The 23,921-nt window shown below is 38.2% G+C and overlaps 2 protein-coding genes across 2 annotated transcripts; one reads left to right on the top strand and one right to left on the bottom strand.

Moving 5' to 3' along the window:
• The first annotated feature begins 1,430 nt into the window (after positions 1–1,430).
• Positions 1,431–6,704, top strand: LOC112557893 (spore wall protein 1-like). Its single transcript, XM_025228025.1, has 6 exons — positions 1,431–1,504; positions 2,470–2,554; positions 2,849–3,485; positions 4,298–4,500; positions 4,982–5,414; positions 5,969–6,704. The coding sequence occupies exons 3-6, from the start codon at positions 3,405–3,407 to the stop codon at positions 6,122–6,124; spliced, it is 873 nt and encodes a 290-aa protein (XP_025083810.1). The 5' UTR covers positions 1,431–1,504; positions 2,470–2,554; positions 2,849–3,404; the 3' UTR covers positions 6,125–6,704.
• Positions 6,705–11,290: 4,586 nt separating this feature from the next.
• LOC112556818 (SPRY domain-containing SOCS box protein 1-like) lies at positions 11,291–23,921 on the bottom strand. The gene is made up of 2 exons (XM_025226187.1): positions 23,084–23,921; positions 11,291–21,287 (listed from the first exon to the last, which is right to left on the bottom strand). Exons 1-2 carry the CDS (start codon positions 23,787–23,789, stop codon positions 21,157–21,159), a joined length of 837 nt encoding a protein of 278 aa, XP_025081972.1. The 5' UTR covers positions 23,790–23,921; the 3' UTR covers positions 11,291–21,156.

Genomic DNA, 23,921 nt, shown 5'->3' with positions numbered 1-23,921 from the left:
AAGCAGACAAATAGAGGAATGACTGTGCCACCCCAGTAAACACATTTTTAAAAGTGAATCGAATAGAGCAGTCTGTTGCTAGGTGGAAGAGTAAAGCTTTCACCTTTCATTTTCTTTCACTCTCTCATTCATGAGCTTTAAAGATTTTGAAAACGAGGGAGTGAAAGTGTTGAAGTGTATTCAAGAGTTTTCTAACGTTCATGCTCCGTGTAACCACGTGGGAGGACCACAAATGTCAATTATGTTTTAGCTAAATAGACTGGAATATCAAGCTGTATAAGGAGTAAACTGCTTCTAACAACATCTTAATGCACAAGTTCTAAATACAATAAATAAAATAAATATAAAAATCATCATAAACAAATATAAGAACATAAACAGAATAAATAAAATATAAATATAACAACATAATGTAAGAAAGTCCGCGCCATTCTCCTCTCTCTCTCTCTTTCTTTTTCTTGCTACTCTTTCCCTCCTTCCACGAAACAGTTTTAGACACACTCTTTTTTCGCTCACACACACACTAGAATATTTATGCTGGGCCACTGGCCTATACATACATTGTACTACAATAAAAACAAAAAACAATAAGAACAACCCTGGCCAGTATAAGTAACACACGGAGTGTACATTCCTGTAGTCGACATTCTTGGCGGCAAAATATTGTCGGTCTTGTGATGTCTAGCAGCTTTTTAAGGCGATCCTGGATAACCAAATGCACGGTTAATCGAAGACCAGATAATCGAGGTTCTACTGTATATCTTACATAAGTTGTGGATGGCCAGGATACCATTAACTTTTATTAACATTGATACCATTCAAATATAAACGGAATTCAAGAAAACGGTCTATAAACTTGGTTACATTTACAGGTGATAGTATTCATTTGGAGGGAGAGAGGAGAAAGAGAGGGTGGGACAGAGTTTGGGGGGAGCTGTAATCTTCTATCGACATCAGTACTCTCGGTACTTTTTCTTTAAATATAACTTTACAGCTTTATGGTTAACTGTTCTATGTCCCACTAAGCTCCACAAGATTGTCTGCGTGCTGTTCATAACCTGCCTCGGGAATAGCTTTTGCACGATCCTTAGTCAAAGTTTATATTTAGACATAAAGGGGTGTGTGTATGCACATCATACCCGTCGGGTAGGTTTAGAACAGCCTCATCGCACGCTTAGCCACACCCTTCTACCCGTTCCCTTAGCGACTTCTTCGGGGTGTCATTCAGTGGATAGAATTCTCCACTCTTGTTGACCCGGGTTGTTTGAAAAGAAATGGTGATCGCTTTTACTGGGGACATTTTTGTGACCTTAGATTCCCAGCTCATGTTCCCGCGATTTCGCAAGGCAGCTCGGAGACAGAGACACAGAGAGAGGAGTGGGGAGGGTTGAGAAAGGAAGGGAGGGACAGCAATTTGCATATGTTTGAGATGAATGAGTATAAATGAAGGCCTCTGAACTCGCTCCTTGCATCGGACGAGAGGTCTGGGACTTGAACTTGCAAAGTAAGTAGGTGTGGCTCTTCCTTCCCTGGACTGGGACTGTGCTGTGACTTGCTTTTTTTGAATTTCTTCCGTAGGAAGTTGTACAAATAACAGGCAGTGTGCTCTTATTCTTGGTGAAAACTCTCGTTTTCAACAAATTTATCAGCTTTTTCTTATTTTTTAAATATTGCATGCTCTTGTTGTGAATGTTACTTGTCACAGCCAAGAAGGAAATCCGTTTTTAGCCTTCTTAGCAGAATGTTAAGAATTTAGTTTTGTCCCTACATTGTTTCTAACCTAGAGTAGTTTGATATTACACACAATTTTAAGTGCTGAAGGAAAATCCTCATTTTAACAGTAGAAATAAATCACTGTTGTTTTTTTTAAAATGTGAAACACGTTTATAGAGTAATTCTCAAAATAGTTTTTTTTTTTTTAATTCAGCATTTTGCTACGAAACGTATACGATATAAATGATTCATATCTGAACATTGGCCTTTAATAAGTAAACAAGCAAGGTGTTTATGTGTAAGCATACTTAAATGTGAAGATATAAGGTTTGCGATTGTAAGGATAGACCGTTACTGATTCAGAGAGAGCGTCCCTCTGTAAGCCTCGTCTTGCTTCGTGTTCACGGGAACCAGTCTGAGGTTTAGAAGCAAAACGAAGGAAACATTTATTATTTCTGTCTTTTATCAGAGTTTTAAGAAATGGTTTCATTCAACCTGGGGGAGTAGACTTGATATCTTTAACTACGACACTATGATAAGCATTTTTGTTTGTAATTTATCTTCATGCTTTTGCATGTGAGATTCCTGACTTATTAACTTGTGACTCAATGCTGCGGACTTCTTACACACAAAGATCACTAAGTGGTTCGATTCTCCCTACTGTCTAAGTTTTTGCGGGCTTTTCCTAGTCACAGATTATCGTGGAGATACTTGTTCTAAGCTGATGACTCAAGTATGACATAATTTATTCGGCAGCATGAAGATCTTCGTGGTGTGTCTGTTGGTGCCACTGGTGCTGGGCGGCAACTGGGGTCGGTCGGACCTGGAGGCGTTTAAAAAGGTATCTAGCCGTCACATGCGATCTATATTATGTGATATGTACACATTTATATGATTAAAATTACATTGCACTCTTTTGATTCTAAAATGTACGATATGTGTACATGTAAATAATGTAACACATTATACAATAATAGAGACATGTCAAAGGTAGGTTGCCAGATGGCCACACGGGTTACATTTGTGTTGTCATGAGGGCCACACACGTGTATGACATGCGTGCAATACTATATATGTAGGCACAATATGCCATATTACATATATTTACTTGCATTCGATGACGATAATTTTTCAGTGGGAGGAAGAACAAGTGCTGAGAAAGATGCTTTCCGGCGAGGTGAAATTTGAGGGAACAGTTCAATTTGAGCCCGAAGAGCCCCTCCCATCTCAAGGACAGCCCCAAGGACAAGGACAACCACAAGGACAACCTCAAGGACAGCCACAAGGACAAAACCAAACTCAAGGACAGCCACAAGGACAAGGACAGCAACCGTCAGAATCAGACGATGATGACGAGGAAGGAAGTCTGTACAGGGAGTTCCAGGACTGGAAGATGAAAAAGATGTGGGAGGAATATCGCAAACAGTCTCAAGGACAAGGGCAGTCACAAGGACGAGGGCAGTCGCAAGGACGAGGGCAGCCACAAGGACAATGGCAGTCGCAAGGACAAGGGCAGTCACAAGGACGAGGACAGCAGCCGCCAGCATCAGACGATGATGACGATGAGTTCCGTCAATGGAGGATGCAAAAGCAGTGGGATGCACCTCGCTGGCAGGGACCCAGAGAGGCTCTGAAAGACCCAGGAGCAGCTGTGGGGAGAGTTCCAGGAATGGAAAAGGCATCAGGAATGGATGGCCCGCGAGGAAGAAGAAAAGAAAAAAGAAGCCCTTGCTGAGGAAATGGAGGAGTTTAAACGGTACAGGATGATGCAGGTGAGCAGAGTATTTATTAACAGTTAAATGATGCTGGCATCGATCTCCTAAACTGTACTGTACATAAGCATGTGGTCTAGACCAGTGGTTCTCAAAGTTTTTCGGACCGCGGACCACTTTACTTAAGTAAGAGCTACGGCGGACCACCAAGGCCTAAGTAAAAAATTATGGCGGACCACCAAGGCCTAAAAATCACTCTGTACTATGTATTTCAAATTTAAATTGCAGCATTTGTTTCATTAAAATTCAAAACTAAATTTCCTTTTGTAAAAGTAATATAGTAATAAGTTGACATAAAACTACTTATACCTCGTTATTTGTAATTAAAATGTTAATGCGAGGAATGCATCAATTTAAACATCACTTTGATGTCAGCCGCGGACCACCTGACTTATGCCCGCGGACCACTAGTGGTCCGCGGACCACACTTTGAGAACCACTGGTCTAGACCAGTGCACATACAACTGAGTGAAATCAAACGTATTTGTTCATAGTACAGAACATTTGTTACTACGCAAGACAGATTTTATTTATTTATGAAGTGTACGAAGAAAAAACTATGTAAATAATATGTTGAATTTGACAAACGAACCCGTTCCTGATGATGCAACAAATTCAGGAACTTGTCAACATTAATGTCTCGTTCTGAGCGTCTTCGTGAAGAAAGCAAGCTAGACAGATATGGCTACAATGACAGTGAATCTTTTTGTTGCACAGACCAATGAATTTAAAACTAGGAAAAGTACAGAAAGTCCATCAGCCCACTGTGTGACCACTCTAACATTTTTGTCTACTTATTCCTTGTCCTGCAGCAAGCCCAACAGCTGCAGGCCCAGAAAGAAGAAGAGCAGAGACGTAAGGCAATGGAAGCTCTGCAGCAGAAACAGAACCTCATCCGGCAGATGGCCAACCTCACCGTGCAGTTCCAGGAGCAGAAGATGAAGCTGCTGCACGGAGTAACCTACCAGTTCCTCACGTTCTGCAAGTGCAGCGACACCTCCGAAATGCTGAACAGGTATTTGCACTGCATATTGACTCCATCCTTATATTAGCGACCCCACCGTTGTTTCCTCCTCGTCCAGTTATAAAATCAGTGAGTCTCCACGGAGTACTTATTTTGCCAAGTTCTTTTGTTGTTTCTTCTCTCTGTTTATCTGAAAGTTTTGTATGTAGTTTTCTCTACAGGTTTTTACCTCTCTTTCATTCTCACCTGGCTAAGTTTTAGACTAAAAATGGATTAGTAGATACAGAAAGAAACCCTAAGTAAACTTTTAAGGAGTAGCAACAGTAGTAGCAACAGAAGACGATGATTGGTGATTGGTGATGAAAAAAAGTAAAACAAAAAAGGAAGAGATTTCGAGGTGTTTTCCCCTGGATCTCCAAAAAAGTTTGTTCACGCAGCACCCACTTAGTACATTTAGAAGAAAATATACTTGTCATTGACAACGAGTTCTTTATTCTGGGGCTAACACCTAACCCTGACCATACTTGCTCAGATTCTTCAGTGAGTCTTTCGGCGTGCCCAACGGCATGGATGACTGGAGCATGGGTGTGAAGGATCTCGGGGAGGACGGTGCTGGATTCGGTGCCAACAGCAGCATGGGCGGCAACTCTAGCTCCAGCTGGAGCGCCAGCTTCGAAATCTCCTGGGGGAACTCCAGTGGTGGCATGGGAGGATTCAACGGCTCCGTGAGCGGCGGCTCTAACAACAGCATGCCTGGCGGTCCCAGCTTCAACGGCAGCTTTAGCGGCGGACAGAGCTTTAATAACAGCATGATGGGCCAGGGAGGAGAAGCCGCCACTACCGCCCGTCCTCCTGCTGACGTCACCGTGACGAGCGACCAAGATCTCCAGGACCGCATGGAGCGCGACCAGATGGAGGCCAAGGCCAAGCGTTTCTACCAGATGGACCAGCAGCAGCGGGCCAAGGTAAGGAAGCCGTGGGTACAGCAGCTAAGCCTCCAATGGGGTTTTATCCCCGCATGCAGTCTTCAAATACGTATCCATAGTTGCGTAACTGTTCTAACTGCGACCTGCTCACTATCGCCCACGATAGCCATGAATGGTGAACCTTGTTCCCTGCTATGTGCTCCCCCCAACGACCAGTCCCAGTCAAGGGATGAATGCATTGTGCTTGTGCACTAGTGATCTCATGTGTGAGAGAGAGAAAGAGAAGAGAAAGAGAGAGAAAGAGAGAGAGAGAGCGTGCGAGAGAATGCACTCAAGGTGAGGTCCTGTGTGTCCAACGTGTGCAAAAGTCTGAGCTCAAAGTTCGACCCTAAGTAGACAGTCGCGACAACAGTGTCCGAACCATGTGTTAAAAACATTTGAATAATACCTAAGTCAAGAAATAATAATTTGTATACATTTATTGAAAGAAAAATCAAAAAATAATGTTTCCAACAAGTTCAAAACATCTACAAAGCAAGGAAAAGAAAACTAACCTTTGACACAGAGTTATATCTGGACATTGTTTTGTACAGGAGCTGTTCTCTGGACTCGTGGCCACCCTGTGTGAACGCGCCAGCGAGTACGTGGAGTCTGTGAAGAGCTTCGAGCAGTACTACATCATGTACGCCGCTGCCATGGAGGCAAACCACCAGCAGCAGCAGCAACAGCAGCAGCAGCAATTCCCATGAGAGCAACCATTTCCTCCTGCAAGAATAATGTCACTCTGATGCCTTCTATGGATGCTCTTGAACTCTTTCTGAAAATTCAGTCTAGACACTTTCGAATTAGGGTTTAGAAAAAGACACTAAAATGTCATTGTAACTTTTCATCTTACTTTCGTTCCTTTACAGGCATTTTGCTCTTGTTCTAAACATTAATTTTCGCCTTTTTTCTTTATAATTGACAGTTGTAGATTAAATATGATTTGTATTGAAAAATCTTGTACCTCCAAGTAATGCTCAAATAACATTTACATGTTACAAGTATTTGCAGTGTTTGTTCTTATTCACGATATAACTGATGTATTTCACACTGCATAGCTGTATTCATGAAAACTGTAGAGTGGAAAGCAATCTTTTTTTCTGTAATTATATAAATCTTTCTTCCGTCGAATGGTTTTTAAATAATGTCGTCCCTTCTCTATCACTGATGACTTTATGATGCTTGTCCTCTAGAAGTAAAGTAACCAGCCTGAAATGCAGCTAAAGTCATAGAGGTGTCAAGAAAGAAAAGTAAAGAAAGATCACAAATAAAAAATTAATCAACTGCTGCATGTGTTTGCTTATAAATTTGTTTTTCTCTCTCGCTATATGCATATGATTTTGTCTCTCTCCTCTCTCATTCTCTAACACATTTTTTCCGTCATACCTGCATGTGTACGCTCAATCACAGAGAGAAGCACCAAGGTTAATGCACAATGCATCCACACAAACATTTATGTACACATTGGCATTTACACTCACATACAAACCACACACTTCCAAACAAACCCATTAATTTATTCAAAGAAGAATATAATTCAACCTTTTATCCTAGAACCAATATCCGAGCCTCAAACCACCGCCGCCACACAGCAGGCCGTCTGAGACAGCAATTATGAGGAATAATTCTAAACTTAGACATTTTTCTTTGTTTGGATGGGAGGATGTGGGGTAGGCAGTGCACACAACTAACATAGTGGCTATTGTGTGTGTGTGAGCGCGCGTGCACGCTTTCATGCGAGTATATGCAAGCGCGTTATTGTCAGTTGGCTGCACTGTGAAACTGCTGGTGTCATGATCGAAATGTACACAAAACAGAATGCCTTCCCCACAATATTTACACATGAACAGTTTCGCTAACCTTGCGCAAACACCCAGACGACTTGGCGAGGACTCGGTCATGACTGTCCTCGCTGTTTCAACAAGTCGCACGGTCTGTAATGCGGCCAGTGCGCGCGAACTTCTTTGGAAAAGCTTGCAGAACTGAGGTTTGGTTGGTACAACTAACAGTACCCTTTATCTGTTTGTTCAGGTGTTCTTAGTGTGTGGTAGCCAGCAGTGTTGTGGTGAAACTGCGTGCAGTTAGTACTCTCTCTCTCTCTCAGAGAGAGCCGCCATGCTTCATTACATCTGACCTTTTCAACAATCCAGCACCAAAAAAAATAAAAAATAAATAAAAAAATAAAAAAATTGTCAAATAAAAAACAAGCAAACAAAATTAACTTGCTTTAATAATGTCATTTTTTAAAGCTCAGGAAGTTAGCATACTCTGATTTACAGGTTTAACATGGGTTTACTTAGCTGCACAAAGTATAACATTTTTCCTAACGTTTTTAAAGAACCCTTAATATTAATCTCTGCTTAGTTACAGCTGAGGGTGGATAGTTGTTCACTGATGATCACTATAGCTTGCTGTGTGTTGTGAGCATGACTCCTGACAACAGTTCTCATAATGGTAATCCATACACTACCCTTTTTCCGTCTATTAGTAAGCTACTCGTCTTCCTTTGCAAATTCGCAAAACTCTCAGGTCTTGTTACCCGACTCTCCTTTGCGTTTTGTGGGCGGTCCGGTGTGCAACGGTGAGTGGCTGTCACCAATACATTGAGGCTTGGCTGCCCTGGGTTCAGATCTCGTCTCGGGCACGCTGTTCTGTCTCTGCACGTGGCACGTGTTTACAGGCTGGCTGCCTTGCCGTGATATCACCCTAGTTGCAGGCTCGGCGTAAAACACCAATCTCCCCTTCTCTTTGTGTTTTCAGTATTTGTTTTCAGTCATCAATACCGTTTGCATCCTTCCATCCTTCATATGTTGTCCATGTCTCGCTCTTACCTCGTTCTGATATCAAGAGCATGCTCCTTTAAGAGCGTTAGTATTCGCGATGTAACTCACTTATTTATTTTTATTTTTAAAAGTAGGTTACTGAAGAAAGTACAAGAACTTCAAATGGCATACCAGCCATCTTAACCACTCTTTTGTACAAGAAATTCAATAAGCTTTCTGCGCTGTTTACGGTTAAGAATGAGCTGCCTTTGTAAAGACGTCAGGGGAGAGTTCTGCTTCGGGAAATCGGTAAAGTGGATGGGTGGGGTGGGGTGGACTGCAGACATTCTGGAACACTCTACACTACTCGTGAAAGCAAGTGAAAGGAGATGAAGCCACATTGCTGTTGGTACTAAGCTGGCAAGACGAGTTCTACCACGTAAACCTGGTTTATTGGGCGAGGGTGGCGAGCACAGAGAACGTGCTTATTAAGCTTTAATGCGGTGGAGGGCAGATGAAAGCGGTGGGAGTAAAACTTTCGGGGAGGGAGTGAAAGAATAGGTAACCCGAGAAAGTGTAGTGTTTTCGTTCCCCTAGTCCCACCAACTACATTCCGGTCCTTTAGGCCAAAACATTTTTTTAAATTGAATGTTAAAACTTTTATTAGTGTGTGCCATTTACGGGGATTTAGGAGAAATGGGAAGTTTAATAGTCACTTGCTTCATGTCCGCTAAGCAAATATCCAGATTAAACACCTTACCATCACGGACTGCTGCACGTAAGGAAGGCTAGACAAGCTTTCCTAATCCCATGACATAGACACGGCGAACCACTCTAGGTTGTCAATGAACCTTTAACACACATCGAAGAGGGACATCTAATAGAGCTCGACGTTCGTAAATCGAAAAGAGTTAGCTTCCCACTAGGCCGAGAGGTGCATGTTTTATTTGAAATATGACATAGACATTGCCATTGCAGACTTTAAATTTTACCAAAGTAAATATTAGTTCGTGCTACACCACTCTAAGCAAAACCTTTTAGCAGCTGTCTGGTAAATGTTACATGAATGTAGTTTTTCACCACTAGTCACATTTCAAACTATTCAGCTATCTGCTATAATGCCAAGAACCATTTGAATTTAAATGCGATACCAACTATGAATCTAAGACATTTCTGTTACCTATATAGCTAAGAAGCGCGTTCTTCCCTTTACGGAAGTAAAACAGTAAAATATGGCGAAAATGCACAGCTTGGTCTTTCGTCTTCAACTTGTAAAATCTCCAAATTTCAATCAAATCACGTTTTTTTTTTTTTTTTTTTGAATGAAGCTAGAACTTTCAGCTGTGAAATGACATACAATAACACAGGTGCAATTGACTCTAGTATTTCCAAAAATGAAGTAGCGCTATTTATTGCAAAAATGCTGACTTTCCGACAACCCAACATATGCAGACACACAATTTCCGTTTATAATTATAAAGTCGTCTTGTAGTTGTTGTATAGTGTTTGTGTGTTGAGGCAAGTGGGGATAAGCACAAGTATTGTACAAAAATGAATCCATGCATGCACGAAAGAAAGACGACGATAAAAAGATTTGCGGGTTTTCTCGAAAGTGCACACACACAACACACACACATGCGCGCAAATGAACAATTCAGGTCAATTCGTGAAAAGCGTGGTGGTGGGAGTGAAAGGAAAAGCATGCAGAACAGTCGACAGGTGAGTGCTTGACACAAATTGTGACTACAATTCCTACCTGTCGTACCTTTGTAGTACCTGCAAACTATGGCTAACACGTTTGTCCAAAACCAAAAAAGTTGCATTTTTGCTCGTGTGACGTAGCCAGCCTCGTCCCAGCATTTTTAAACTTGTAATTAGCTGCTGTGAGGAAGAGATCGTTTTATCATAGGGCGGTCGAGTTCCTCGATTTTACTTGCTTAGCGGTTCAAGGGGAGATACCTCAGTTTCACAAGCAGTTACGGAGTAGTCTCCCATAGAATTATTTGCTCACGGTGGAATGGCTAGAAATCGTAGGTAAATATGGTTTATAAAAATAATTTACAAAGTTATGGTACCTGATTTGGCAATCAATCAAAGAAAGCCAACAAATCAATGAATTAGCAATCTTCACACTTTCATCTATCACACTACAACGACATGCTTGCTGACCGGGCATCCGGTCAAGTACTCATAAATAAATCTTAACAAATCAGGATTGAAGCCAGAACGTGAGGGTTAAATTCGTTTGAACGAGACAGCTAGCAATCTCCTGTTTGCGAATTTCGCTACTAAAAAAATAAACAAACAAAAAAACGGACAAGGCGATAGACTGATCACAGTAAAGTATTGGCGTCCGATGCCAGTGATTCAGCCTGGCTTCACACCAGGAGCATGTTTTAGCAGACTTCAACTGAAAAACATCAACATCAGCGGCACCTTTGCCACAACTTCACTGACTTTTAAAGTGGTGTTTACAGAGTCTGGCGAGAGTGGCTAAGGACGTGATGCGAAAATTCAAAATTGTCCGTTGTCTCGTCTAAGTCACCGAAGATCTCGAACTTATTCACGTCCGTGGTACGACCAGACATCCCAACGGAAACTTTGACATGTAAGTAGGCGTTTGTCAAGGTTTCCCCTTACTGCCTGCATTATGCAACATCTTTTTGAAGAAGATCGTGCAAAAAAAGGCCGACATGCAACCTGAAACAGGGAGCCAACCCTCTTCAGTATGGCAGCTTTACAACTGATTTCCACATCGGGACTGCCACAGGGTCTGGCGCAGCCTTAACATCAGGTTTACTACGACGTACTATCTACAAGTCTATCGTAGTACCGATCCTGCTTTACACATGTAATATGTGGACTCTGATTGCCGACACGGAGATGAGAATCCAGGCATTCGAGAACAAGTGCCTCATAAGGCTGCTCTGTATCTAGTTTAAGAGAATTACGAGCGAAAAAAGTTATTTTTTCCCGCCTCAAACCGTGTGCGCTTTGATCATCACCACCTATTTAATGCAGCAGATGAATATTTTGACCGCTTGCATGTGAACACACGATCTATATATCTCACTGCTCCACTTACATGGCAGAGTGAAAACCCAAGGCCGATCCCGATTGCTTGTGCGGTCCTGCCATCCACAACTTTAATGCATAATCTAGAACCTAGGACAAATGTACAAACGATTTACAACCAGTGACCATACGAAAAATAAAAATCATTCAGTGGTCGACCATAATCAATTGATAAGTTTTGCACAACACACGAAGTCTACCACATCGATGGAAATGAACTATAGTAAGACCATGAAAAGGTTGCCAAAAAAAAAAAAAAAAAAAATCTCAAACTGTACCGCACAAAGTTCTTAAATAAAGAGATTTACTGAGTGCTACCACACTGAGAAAAATTATCATTCAATGACAACTTGTAAACCGTATTGCACATTTAAAAGTCAAGGCATCGTGTAACATTCATAATCAGGAAGCATACATCGTCCTCAAAAAATAGGACTGTGATGACAATGGTAAAACCAAAGGAAAATCTACTGCTATACAAAATTTACTTTCAACACTGGGCTCAATTCTTGTTATAGTATCATGTTCAACAATTTTCCTCCCCCCCTACCCATTATACACTTTTTTCTCTCATCTCCCACCTTGGTTGTGTTTAAAATTCTTTATATTATTTAACTACCATTCATGCATCATTTTTCTTGTGAATTTTTTATTGTCTTTTCTTGCACACAGGTTGTGTGAATACTGAGAGGGCAAAGGACAGGAAAAATAATGTCTATAATAAAGACGAAAAAGAAATGTTACAAACATTTTTCATTGACACCATTTCAATGATTTGGCTGGAACAACTAAATTATTGTACTGTCATAAGCTAAGAGTTTACAGATTGCACATAATGCATTTAACATCTGAACCAGCCAAAAATGAGAAAAGCATTCCTGCTTATTCCTGGGTTACATATTACAATCTAATTGTTTAGCCAACACAATAATAGGGTTACATGTCCGACCTCAATTTTAGCCCTAACAACCCCATAGGATCATCTGCCATGTTGCATGGTGTTTGGCTTTCAGGTTTCAAGACAGCCTTTTCCTACTAAAGTCTTCAATGAGAAGTGCATCAACAGTGCTGGTGAGGTCTATCAGGGCTGAATAAATTGTACACAGGTCAACTTTTATTGGCTAGCTTATGCAAAATATAGAAAAGGTTTTGTACATAGTGGTCAAGGTATTGTAAAAGATGAACAGAGTAGAGCTGCTTCTGCATCATACTCAGTCCTCCCCCTCAACCCATACACAAATACAAACAAGGCCATTAAAGGTGGTGCAGCAGCAAATTTGTTGGTCCTGAAAGTATGTAGCTTGCTTGAGGTGGTTTTATTTTTTTTCAAATATGACAAAACAAAAATATGAAAATGTGCCATCGCCCATGCTTTAAACTAAAAAAAAAAAAAACCAAAAGAAAAAAACAAACATGCAAAATAAATATACAGATTCACCTTTAGTCATTTAGCAAATGAAGGCAGAATAATAAGATAATGGCTTAGCAAAATTATAGGGAGTTGGGTTTCTTACTATGTAAATGGCAGTCACTTAAGCTCTTCTTTTTAATTAGCTTTGTCTCTTAGCATGTTCTCCATTCATGTAGGCGCGCACACACAAAGGGCATACAGGAAAAAGTTTGCTCTCTTTCACTTTCTTGGTAAGAGATTGGCAGTGAGGTAAACCATGCAAATAACAAATTTGATTGGCTCATCAGTTGAACTAGAAATGATTTGTTATTTCGAAAATGATTAAACCCACAGCACTTAAACTCTGGCCAATCCATCTCACCTAGCAAACAATGTTCTACTTGCCATTCCAAAATGTGTATCCCTGAAAGTACCATGAAGCTGACATAATCTTTCCAGGTAAAAAACAGATAATATTTGAGGACTTTGAGAAAGTTCAACAAACAGTTAACTATTATTTTGCCATTTCTCAGCTTGTAGACCAACACCTATTACAGACCACAGATAATGGTAAACCTAATTTTTTTTTTTTGAAGAATTATGTTTACAATATGAAACAAACCTGACACCAAATCCAGGGACATTTTTTAAATTACCACTTTTCCACCTTCGACAATAGCATATTTAAAAGACTTGCTGAACAAATGTTATCTTCAAAGAACTAAGTAAAATTTGTGTCAGTATGTACTTTGAAATAAATGTATTCTAAGTATAAGCACCAGTAAAGACTGAAAGCTGAATTTCCACTAAGCTATTTAAAAATAAACACTTCCATTTGTTAGATTCAATCAAACTTCATGTTCATGAAAAACAATTAAGAGAATTAAGCAGTAAATGATTGAAATCAATAGCTTGTAATGCAGTATGAAAAATCTTTTTTTTTATAAAAAAAAGATGTTGCACTCAGTAGGCTATGTATCCCCAGCTCTGCTAAACTGGTTGCTTTTATTTTACTACTCCTAACATCCTTAGGATTAAAACATCTGTAATGCACTGACAACTCATATTTATAAATCTTTAAAGATTGGGCCAATGATCTTTGGATAATTTATGAAAAAAAAATTACACTTTAAGATAATATTCATCTATATTAGTCACTAGACTTTACATACTTGATGCTTCCAAAAGTGATCCCCCCTTTTTTTTTAAACACAAGATAGTTTCATCATTGTGTGATATCAAATGTTTTCATCATTGGTGAGTGAAAGCATCGTATGTGCACAAATCAACAGAAAGCAAGGCAACCAAATTACTGAACAATAGAATGAAAACTATCAGGCAGGAAAGTCAGCAATGATTATAGCAAGGAAAGTAGTTGTTGAAATTATACATTAACATATGAAAGGCCTTTCAAGCCTTACATCAACGTCTGAAGCATATGAATCTGCATAAAATTCATGCTGTTCTTCAACATGAAGCACCACTTAAACTGGTGTTTAAGAATGTTGTTATTGTGTTAAAGATATAAAATTTCATGCAAAACAAAGATCACCTTCCTTGGCAGACCACTAGGCATCAAAGGAGCATCATTTTATCAGTGTCATCAAAGAAATAGTTTTCTTCATATTTTTGCAGCCTCTATGCTTTTCCTGTTTGGATCAGTGAAATCTTCACACAAAACAGACTGCTGTCTTCTTAAAATGATGAGTCTTCTAGGGGAAGATAAGGGCAATAATTTACAAATGTGTCATGACCACTTAGGATTCTCTGGGTAAGCTGATTGCCTCTTTCCAGCATTTTGTAATCCAATTTTTATCATAACAAGTCTGTGCAATATGGCATCAAAATATGGGATGGTAACTTGATTTACTGGAGTGGGGGGTAGGGGAACCCTCAAAACTCTTCGTGTCTTAAGCTTTTTACAATTCCTAACCCTTTACACTATTTACTTGTTTTGCATGTTGGACAGGATTTTACAGAAGCTGCATTTGCAGAATTAGGAAGCATTAAAAAGGGTCTGGGAAAAAGCGATTTGTATTCAAATGATTTATCTTACCACATGCAACTTTCAAATCTTTTTAGAAATGTTAAAGCTATATCTTCTAGCAACAACTAGTTGGCTGAAGATTTTAACAGGAAATAAGCAGAAAGATGCACAGCTACGCACTTATCCATGCACACCTATCCACCTACACACACCCAAACACATACAACTAGATACATATTTCAGCATCATAAGGCATTACCAGTCGCACCCACAGACTCACAAAATTTGTCGTTTTTTTGTATAATACTGCACACTAAATGATGATCAGGTCAAAATGAAAAAAAACCACTAAAATTAGTAATGGCTGCACTTTTAAAGACTAGCACATGCAAAGGCATAAAATTAAGCAGGAATGAAATAAAAAAAGACTTAAAGAGTGGCATAATGCAGTGATTCTCAAAGTCCGCAGCTGACAATCATCATGTCAGAAAAGTGATGTTTAAATCGCCATTAGTCCAGAACCGATTTCACATAAGTTTTAATTTTATCGATTCGCAACTGCTCGTTCGCACACAACGCTCGCTTAACAACTAAGTCTTTATGTCACAGCGCGAACATTGCATTCCTTAGTAACGCAGTGCATGTCCTTATTTTTAATTTTTATGTGTACTTTGCAAACTATGTCATTTTAAGTAAGCTTATTACTATACTACTGTCACAAAAGTACATTTAGTTTTGAATTGTAATGAAACAAGTGCAGCAATTTAAATCTAAAATTCGCAGTAGAGTGATTTTAGGCCTTGGTGGTCAACTGTATTTTTACTTTAGTAAAGTGGTCCGTGTTTCTGAAATACTTTGAGAACCACTGGCATAATGTATAAGCAAAAGCTCCATATTAGCAAGAGACAAGCTATTTTTTTTTAAACTGCCTTGTTCTGTGTCATGTATACTGCTTTATAATTAGTATCACATAAATGGCATTGCATTTAGAAAACTTTATAAATGTAGTTAGCAAAAAATGTTTCTTCCTTTACACATATTATTTAGAAATTACAAAGGCAGAAGTCTCCTCTTTACATTAAATTATTATATAGAAATGACTTAATTCTTAATTATTCTAACTATCCGAAGTCATGGATAAAACGTATATAATCAAGACTGTAATGTATTTGTAAATGCAAGCATTTTAATGTAAAACAAATCAAGAGATCTATGGCGTATACTAAAGCATAAACTTTGGATGAAATTTACACTACTTATCAAAATTACCTGCGAAGATCATGGGGATAAAAAGATAGGTTAATGTGAATTTGCATATTTTTTCTTAGATTAACAGATCTTGAAAAAGAGAAAAGCAGATTATTCTGCAGATCAACACCCTAACACATAATACACTTTAAATATATTCCAAGACTCAAGTTTTGATTTAGCTACCAAGGACAGATGCAAGTGTCTGAAAGATGAAACAACAATAAATCATATACTGCTTATTATCTGGCTTCAATATTTTATTTTTTTCCCAATTATGCTCCTCTTTCAAAAATTTTTCAAGATAGTGCTTTTAGCCATGAATCCAACAAACGAGTGTAAAATAAGAAGAGAAAGACTAAAACTACCTATCGTTCAGAAAGAAGGTTGCACTCAGTTCTAATGTAGTCAAGACCAAAATGTTCAAAAGAGGCCTGAATAGAGCACATTTCAAAAGCAAAAGTGATACAATGCTTCAATTTTAAAATGGCAGTGATAATACAGATGTGAGCAATTATTTAAATAAAAACAACCTGGAATGGAAATATTGTAGTAATCCTTTAAATAAAACACACAAAATTGATTTCAGTTAATCTTACATTGGCTTATATCCTCTGCTCAAATGAAATGAGTGTAAATATCTCCATGTGCAACAGAAAACTTCAGCCTTATTTTTTTCCAAAAACAGCACTACAGACTGCACCATATTAGTCTTTAGATGTAAAATTATTCATCATTACTGTGATTTATTATTTCAGACAAAGATGGGTTAGAGTTTGTCAATACCATGTAACACATTCAAGGCATTCACCTCAGCACATTTATCTGAATAAAAATGATAACATGTTTTGGGGGGGTTTTCCCAAAGGAGGGATTTTGAAGGTGATATTTGATGATGCCATCATTACGTTAAAAATATGTATGCTTAGTAAGTTAAAAATGAAAAATACAGCATTTAAATACTCTTTAGCATAATCCATGCTCATTCTATTCCAACAAAATAAATTGGATAACTTTTCACAAATTAAGATCCTTTATCTTTGCACATTCTCATATCTCTCATCATAACAGATAATACTTAGCTAAAACATTGCCAATTAAAATCTTTGTTTTTGCCACAAGAGAGTTTTAACCTAAAGGTCTACCTCTCAGAGCAAACCTTTGCCCTGTGTTTACAATGCTGATGACATATTACAAAATAGTTGATTTGGAAAAAAGCACTAACATTTGAAATTGTAAGAAATCAGCTACATCATTCTTTCCTACATGAAGCAGTATGACATAAGACAACTATTGTAAAAATTAAAAAAAAAAACCCACAAAACTTTTTTTCTTTAAATGGTGAATGCCAATAAAAATGCATAGCTTTCTATGGCGCATGTAGGACCACCCAACCTTTACTACCACTTTGTCTCTCCCCTCTTTACTGCTGAAACTGAATATGAACCCCCTATACATTTTTCTTACAGTAAGAATAAAGGTTCATGTACAAAAACTACAGCCATTAATAAGAAGAGCAAACCATTTTAAGACAATGCCTAATTTTCTGCATGCTGACCAAGTAACCTGATGCCAAGAAGCTAACAGCTCAACTGTAAAAGGAAGAAAGTCTTGCACACAAAGCACATTAAGTGTGCTATCACATGAGCATACAGACTGGCTAACATCTAACACAAGCTCAATAATTCATACAATGTGTGCACACACACACGCACAAATGCTGACTGTGATGCAAGCTAAATGGCTATACAAAGACTCCTGGAAGTATCATAATGAAGACAAGCCTATCAGCCATGGTGTCCACCTCTAAAGCCTTTGAATCCATATACATTGTATATAATGCATGTAATTTCCAAAAGGCAGTTTTCAACTTGTGAGCTGTTAGCCTGTGACTTTATCTAAATAATGCTAAAACTTCTTTGTAGATGCTGGTTTTCTTTTCAATTGTCTTCTTGATTTTACTATCTGCCTTCTTTTCATCATACTGACATTTATAAAGCAAAGTCAATCCTCTTGATACTAATTTTTAGTAAGCCTCAAATTTAAGCATTTAGTTCTGATGTATCTATGGAAAATGTCAACAACAAAAAAACAAAAACAAAAACAATTAACTCTTCCGTGAGGTGTGAACATATAGCAGCCTACTTATTGTTCTTTGCTTAAATCAATTTTTTTTAAAATTGTATAACAATGCCCCATTAGAATTCTTTATCCTTAAGAAACTGTCTTTTTGGCGAATACAGTAAACCTGAATACTGCTTTTAAAAGAATGTAAATCATTTCTGATTTCATGACACAAACATCATAGCTAAGAATTCTTTAAAAGTGCCAGAGATATTTAACAAATGCAAATACTGCATAACATTCATTAAACACTTTTCTGGTTTGCGTATCAGCTTTAGGTGTTAGCCTATGACATGAGAGTGTTTGCCCCTTAAAGCATTCACCAACTGAATAGAAATTTCACAGGTTTATTGACACAAAGCAAAGATTTAAGCCCCCCAACCCCAGCTGATAAAATATTTCTGTAACCATATGATAATAAAAACAAACATATATTCTCTCTTGCAGCAATACTGTGACTACTCTTTGAGGAAACAGTTGGGAAGCTTCAGTTCCAATTAAGATTTTATTTTCCTTGAAAGATCTGTTTTAACATTTATGGAGTAAAAGCAATAGCTAAAAAATCACACCCGAAATATGAATGACCAATGAGGACTAGAGAAGACAGAAGCAATGGCTGATTATGTTCATGCTTCAACTTTCACTTCAATGAAGGCAGATAAAACATCTTGTTTCACAAAGTGGTTTGTTACTGGCAATGTCTGAGAACTATCAAAGATAAAGAACATGCCAGTCTGACACTGAATCCATTCATTCTCATTCCCCTCTCTTCAAACAAGCTTTAAAAGACAAAAGAGAAATGAAATATTGCACACAAAAATGTAAGTGAGGGAAAACAAAATCAACATGAAAGATGAGTTCAGTCCCAGCAGATCTGTGAAAAGGCTCAGTTTAAGTCACCTGGCTTCACTTTCTTCTCTGTCCTTTACCTTCTTTTTACCTCATTTTTTTTAAAACTGTAACCAGAATGCTCCAACATCAGTGTGACAAGGTGAACTTGTATGCCATGGTATTGGCACCCATAAATTTTAAACAGCATATGTTTCAACATATTCACGTCAGCACTGCTAGTCTTGCATGCCATAATGACCACCCTCTGAAGTAAACATTTAATGGGGTGTGATGATGTTGACAGATGCATCACACATATACCCATGTGTACTCCTCTCAAACTGCATATACATCCATAAACACTCATTGTGAAGACCTATAACCATCTGCATCTTACTCTTTTACACACAAACATGGACAGGCATGTTCAGGCATATTGCTACACATATTGTGATATGCACATCCACGCTCTCCCCTCCTCAAGCGCTCTGTATAAAAGTGCACAACCAGGCTTCATCCATTTTAAATTTTACAGTGACATTATCGATGAACACTTAGAGTACAACACTGACAGTTCACAAAGGAAGCATTGAATTAAAAAACATTCTTGACAACGTCCTCAAGCAAAAAGCATTTAAAAAAAACTACACACACATTTTATAAATTACTTTCTTTTTTTTTTTTACACAGCACTCTCCAAATTGTCTCTTGCCCTTGGGATGCTAGTGATATGGAGAATGAAAAGAAACACAACTAGGTTGGCTAGCCACTCAGAATGGGAGATCAGGTATACCATTAGCACAACAAAGTGTTGGTCCAGTGCACATTGTTTCCACTTAATAGCTGCTCTGTACACTGAAACTATTGAGATTTAGATGGTTGCACAATCTGTGAGAACAAGCATTTGAAGTCCAATGCTGAAGCTAAGAAAGAGACAGGCGACCTCTTCCCAAATGCATAATAGTTATTTCCTGGTAAATGCCACGAACAAGGAAAATGGCTCCCCTACCCACTCACCCATACAAAAAAAAAAAAAAAAAAAACAAAACAAAAAAACTTGAAGCAATCCTTGGTTCAGAATGCTGTCAATGTAACTTCACCATACCCATAGATACCCGTTCAGATAAATAGTTTTGACTAGTTCCAGACAGGCTCTCTTTGATAAAATATCAGTATGAGAGGGTAGGTGTGTGCATGACAACAGTATAAACAAGGAAAGTAAAAAAAAATGTTGCTAGCATTCTCTTCCCTTAACTGTGTCAATGACAATAAGACTTTGATAAATTATATGAATGGAGTCTGGAAGATAAAAAGAGATGGTACTAGAGGTAAAAGTTACCATGGTAAAAATGTTTGATCCTTCCTCTTTTTTACTTTTCCTATTTATTAAATCTGAAAACTAGTCAGGAATTTTGCCTTATTTTCATAAAGACAGCTGAGTAACTTATTTCTGTCATATTAAGTACAGAACATATTAGGAACAATGCAAAAAAAAAAAAAAAAAAAAGCAGCAGGCTGAATCCTATAAAATCAGAGACCCTCTGGCACTAGGGATTTAACGTTTTAAAATTTTCATTAGTCTCCTGGCCATATAATGCATAAAGATAAAATGTGGTAGATTTATTTTGAAAATTCCTTTGAAAACTATTTAGTCAGGTGCCCATACACAAATCTTTTATGATGCAAAATTTTACTGCTTGTGGCTGTGCATGAATATTTTTCTTTGCAGCTTTTATTGAAAAATCAAATTTCAGGGCATATAAAGTGATACAATATTTATTTGATACCTTTTCGGTGCCTACAACCATTATTTTGACTGAATTGCAGGTTATTGATTATTGTGCATTTTGTGATCTTAACATTATTTCTCCCATCCCCCACCCTGTCTTTGCTATCTGCAGTATTTTAAAAAAATATTAAGAAATATAAGAAAGTCTGTGCCGAGGCACTTAGTACAGGTTTCGATCATTATAATTAGCTCTTAGTATCAGCTCAAATGGCCAAAAGTAATTGTTGCTCACTACTCAATCTGCTCAACCTGTTGAACATGTAGCATACAGAAAGAAAGAAGAAGATAAATCAGCCTTACATGGTATTTAAAAAAAAACCTCATTAATTAGCTTAGCTGGACTTATGTGTGGTGCAACTTTTGATCATTAAAGGTCAAAGACTAAGATTTAGTAAGCACATGCCTCTTGCCTAAAAGATGGCAATGCTAGGCTGAAAGGCAGCGGCAACAAAACAATGCAGTGTGAAATGACATGATGAAACAGAGGTACCGCAGAAGCACCCCATAATGTTAACAGAAATATGCCCCTTGTGCTAGGACTGGTACCATAGGTACATTTTTAGAGAGTTGGGAATTGGAAGTTCCTTTATCAAATGTAGTCGCTGCTTTCCCAGCTGACTTCTCACTCCTCTTCGACATATATCCATGAGTGGCAGGGGTTCAGCTGAAAATAAAAAAAATATTTTAGAACCAAAGAAAGGTGCACAACAAAGGATATAAAGAGACTTTACTCGCCTACAGATCCCAACACATGAGCCACATCATCAACTGACTGGCAAACAGGCATACAATATTAAATGCATGAGAAACTAAAAGTATTTCTGCAGCAAAATCATCAAACCTTTTAATTACTGATCAGCCTTTTTTTTTTTATAAAAAAAAAAAAGAAAAAGAAAAAAAGGGAGGCTATTAGTGTATATATAGTGGTTGCAAAACAGACCCCCCCCCACCCTTCAACAAGCCACAATATGACTGCAAATTGAAAAAAAATTGCAACATTTCATCTTGCGTATTACATATTTATCCAAGACTGATCAAAATGACTTCTCTTGATTCCTTGGCTTGTCCTCACTTTTTCAAAGCTTCTGCCGCTTTTTTGGTAAATTTTTTCCCAACACTTTCTGTGTACTTTTTAGAGAAAAACTTTCTTGAAAAAAAATTTCATAGGTACAATATTTATGAAACGTTTTATCTCTGCGCACAATCCGTGCAATGTTATCAAATCCTTAGTGTCCTTTAGTCATGCTGAAGTATGAAAGACCATCAACCACTTTAAAAGAAAAGAAAACCTGCTTGCACTATGTCTAGAAGTTGAATTAAATAATTAATCTAGACCAATAGGCTATTCCACTATAGTCAATCAATAGCAGAGCTGTGCATGAACACTTTGCCCACCTAATGTCTTATGAGGTACATGACCAAGGCCCTACCAGAATCCAAAGAGGAAAAAATATTTTGGAAACGGAAGAAAACCATTATCATTAATGAAGAGATTACTTTTTCTTCTGAGGTCTATAATGCTAATTTGTTCTTCATGGACTCTCATAAGACAGTGTTAAAGATTATGTTGAAAGTTTTAACGACTGATGATTAACACTTTTCCCCTCTTTGAAAATAATTAGCATAATAAAGGTTGGTTTTAGTTTTGAAAACCAACAGTTGACTCATCCACTGTGTAGTGCACCACCTTTGGCAATCAAATAAAATGGGCTATACATATATATGAGTCATATTCAGTAAATTTTAATCCCGCCCTCCGTAAACAAAAGGAAAAGCAATTCAACAATTTTTAACTCTGTGAACCACTTTTGAATGGAGCTGTATCCTTCAACACACAAAACACAACGATTGATTTAAATAGTTAACTCTTCCATATGTATGATGAGACGGTTCACTGCTTTGAAACTTTTATCATCCTGAGTTTTGTTTATTTCTACATGGTATATGACTATTAAAATCAATACAGAACCAGATATCCCAGTGATCATACATTTTATATAACCCGTTTCCCCCAAAAATGTTCTGGTATACCTGGATATATCTAATTTCCTTTGGATTTAAAAGAAATTGCTGTTTTTCAATTGAGGGAGAACAATTTATTTCTGTTTACTTTAAACTTGCTAAAAGAACCTTTCTAAATTAGATTTTAAGATAATTTTTTGGAGAAAGACACCCAGCTATAAAGCTATGTGTATAAACAAAAGCCAAGCAGCTTTCAAGCACTCAGTTACAGCCATCAATCAGACAGTGGAGCTAAAAGATAAGGAACCAAGCTGAGACAGGATATTCTATAACTTAAGAGTGTAGAAAGATGGATAACTATAAGCTATTTGTGATCAACCTGGAACAGACAAGGAAACTTTTAAATCATGATCTTGCAACCAATAGGAAAAAATATTAGTTATAAACACCACATCAATTTCCTTTAAAAAATATAAACATTTCTATGCTGACACTTACGGTCAAGTCCTCCAATGTATCGCATGGTGATTTCACAATGTCCCCATACTGCACTCACAATAGGGTAAAGTTTTTTGCCCTTGAGCCCACGAAAGGCTATGCCCAAGTATTGTCCATCAACCATAAAGCTTAGTGTGCCCTCATCCATGTCTAAAATGACCAGGAAGCTGTCTGGCACCACAAAGTTTTCATCGGAGTTTAAAAGTGTAGGGTATGTGATCCCTGGATGGTTCTTCATGTCATGATAGAGCTTGTTTCTCCCCAGATCCCAGCCCCAAGACTCCTTGTTGCTTCCAACAAGAGACTGATACCCAACACAGTGCAGTGGTGCTTCAGCTGTCCCAACTCCCACCACTGCATGGGTACCTCTCTGTCGTGTACTCCACACAATTTCCCACACATGCAGTCCTCGGGTGTAACCAAAACGCCCACGAATGCAGTCTGTGCTCTGAGCCACAGGATGGCGGTGAAAAGTCATCATGTCCTCACTTTTGACAAAGATATTTAGAGACCGGTCATCTGGATTCCAGGCATGCTTGTACTGCACCTCACGGCTCACTGGTGGCATATCTAGAAGTGCATCGAGCCGAGCTGGTTTCTGAAAGTCTGGATTGAAAGCCGGTTCTCTGTTAAGGGTTTTGTAGGTTGGCTCACGTGAGCTGGATATTGTTTTGATGCCACCCGAGACTTTCTGACCCATGTTCATTGCTTGTCATGTGCAACAACTTTTGAGATAAAAATCCCTATAGGAAGCACTGCTGCAATGGTGACAGAAAGCAGCACTAGCCAGCTTGTGCAACTTCCAGACAGTACATGTCCTCAGCCATCAATGCATCAC

Source organism: Pomacea canaliculata, linkage group LG2 (genome assembly GCF_003073045.1).
Source record: "Pomacea canaliculata isolate SZHN2017 linkage group LG2, ASM307304v1, whole genome shotgun sequence".
In the NCBI taxonomy this organism is placed as follows: domain Eukaryota; kingdom Metazoa; phylum Mollusca; class Gastropoda; order Architaenioglossa; family Ampullariidae; genus Pomacea; species Pomacea canaliculata.
The sequence above is the reverse complement of the archived record's forward strand: the minus strand, read 5'-3'. Positions and strand labels throughout refer to the sequence as shown.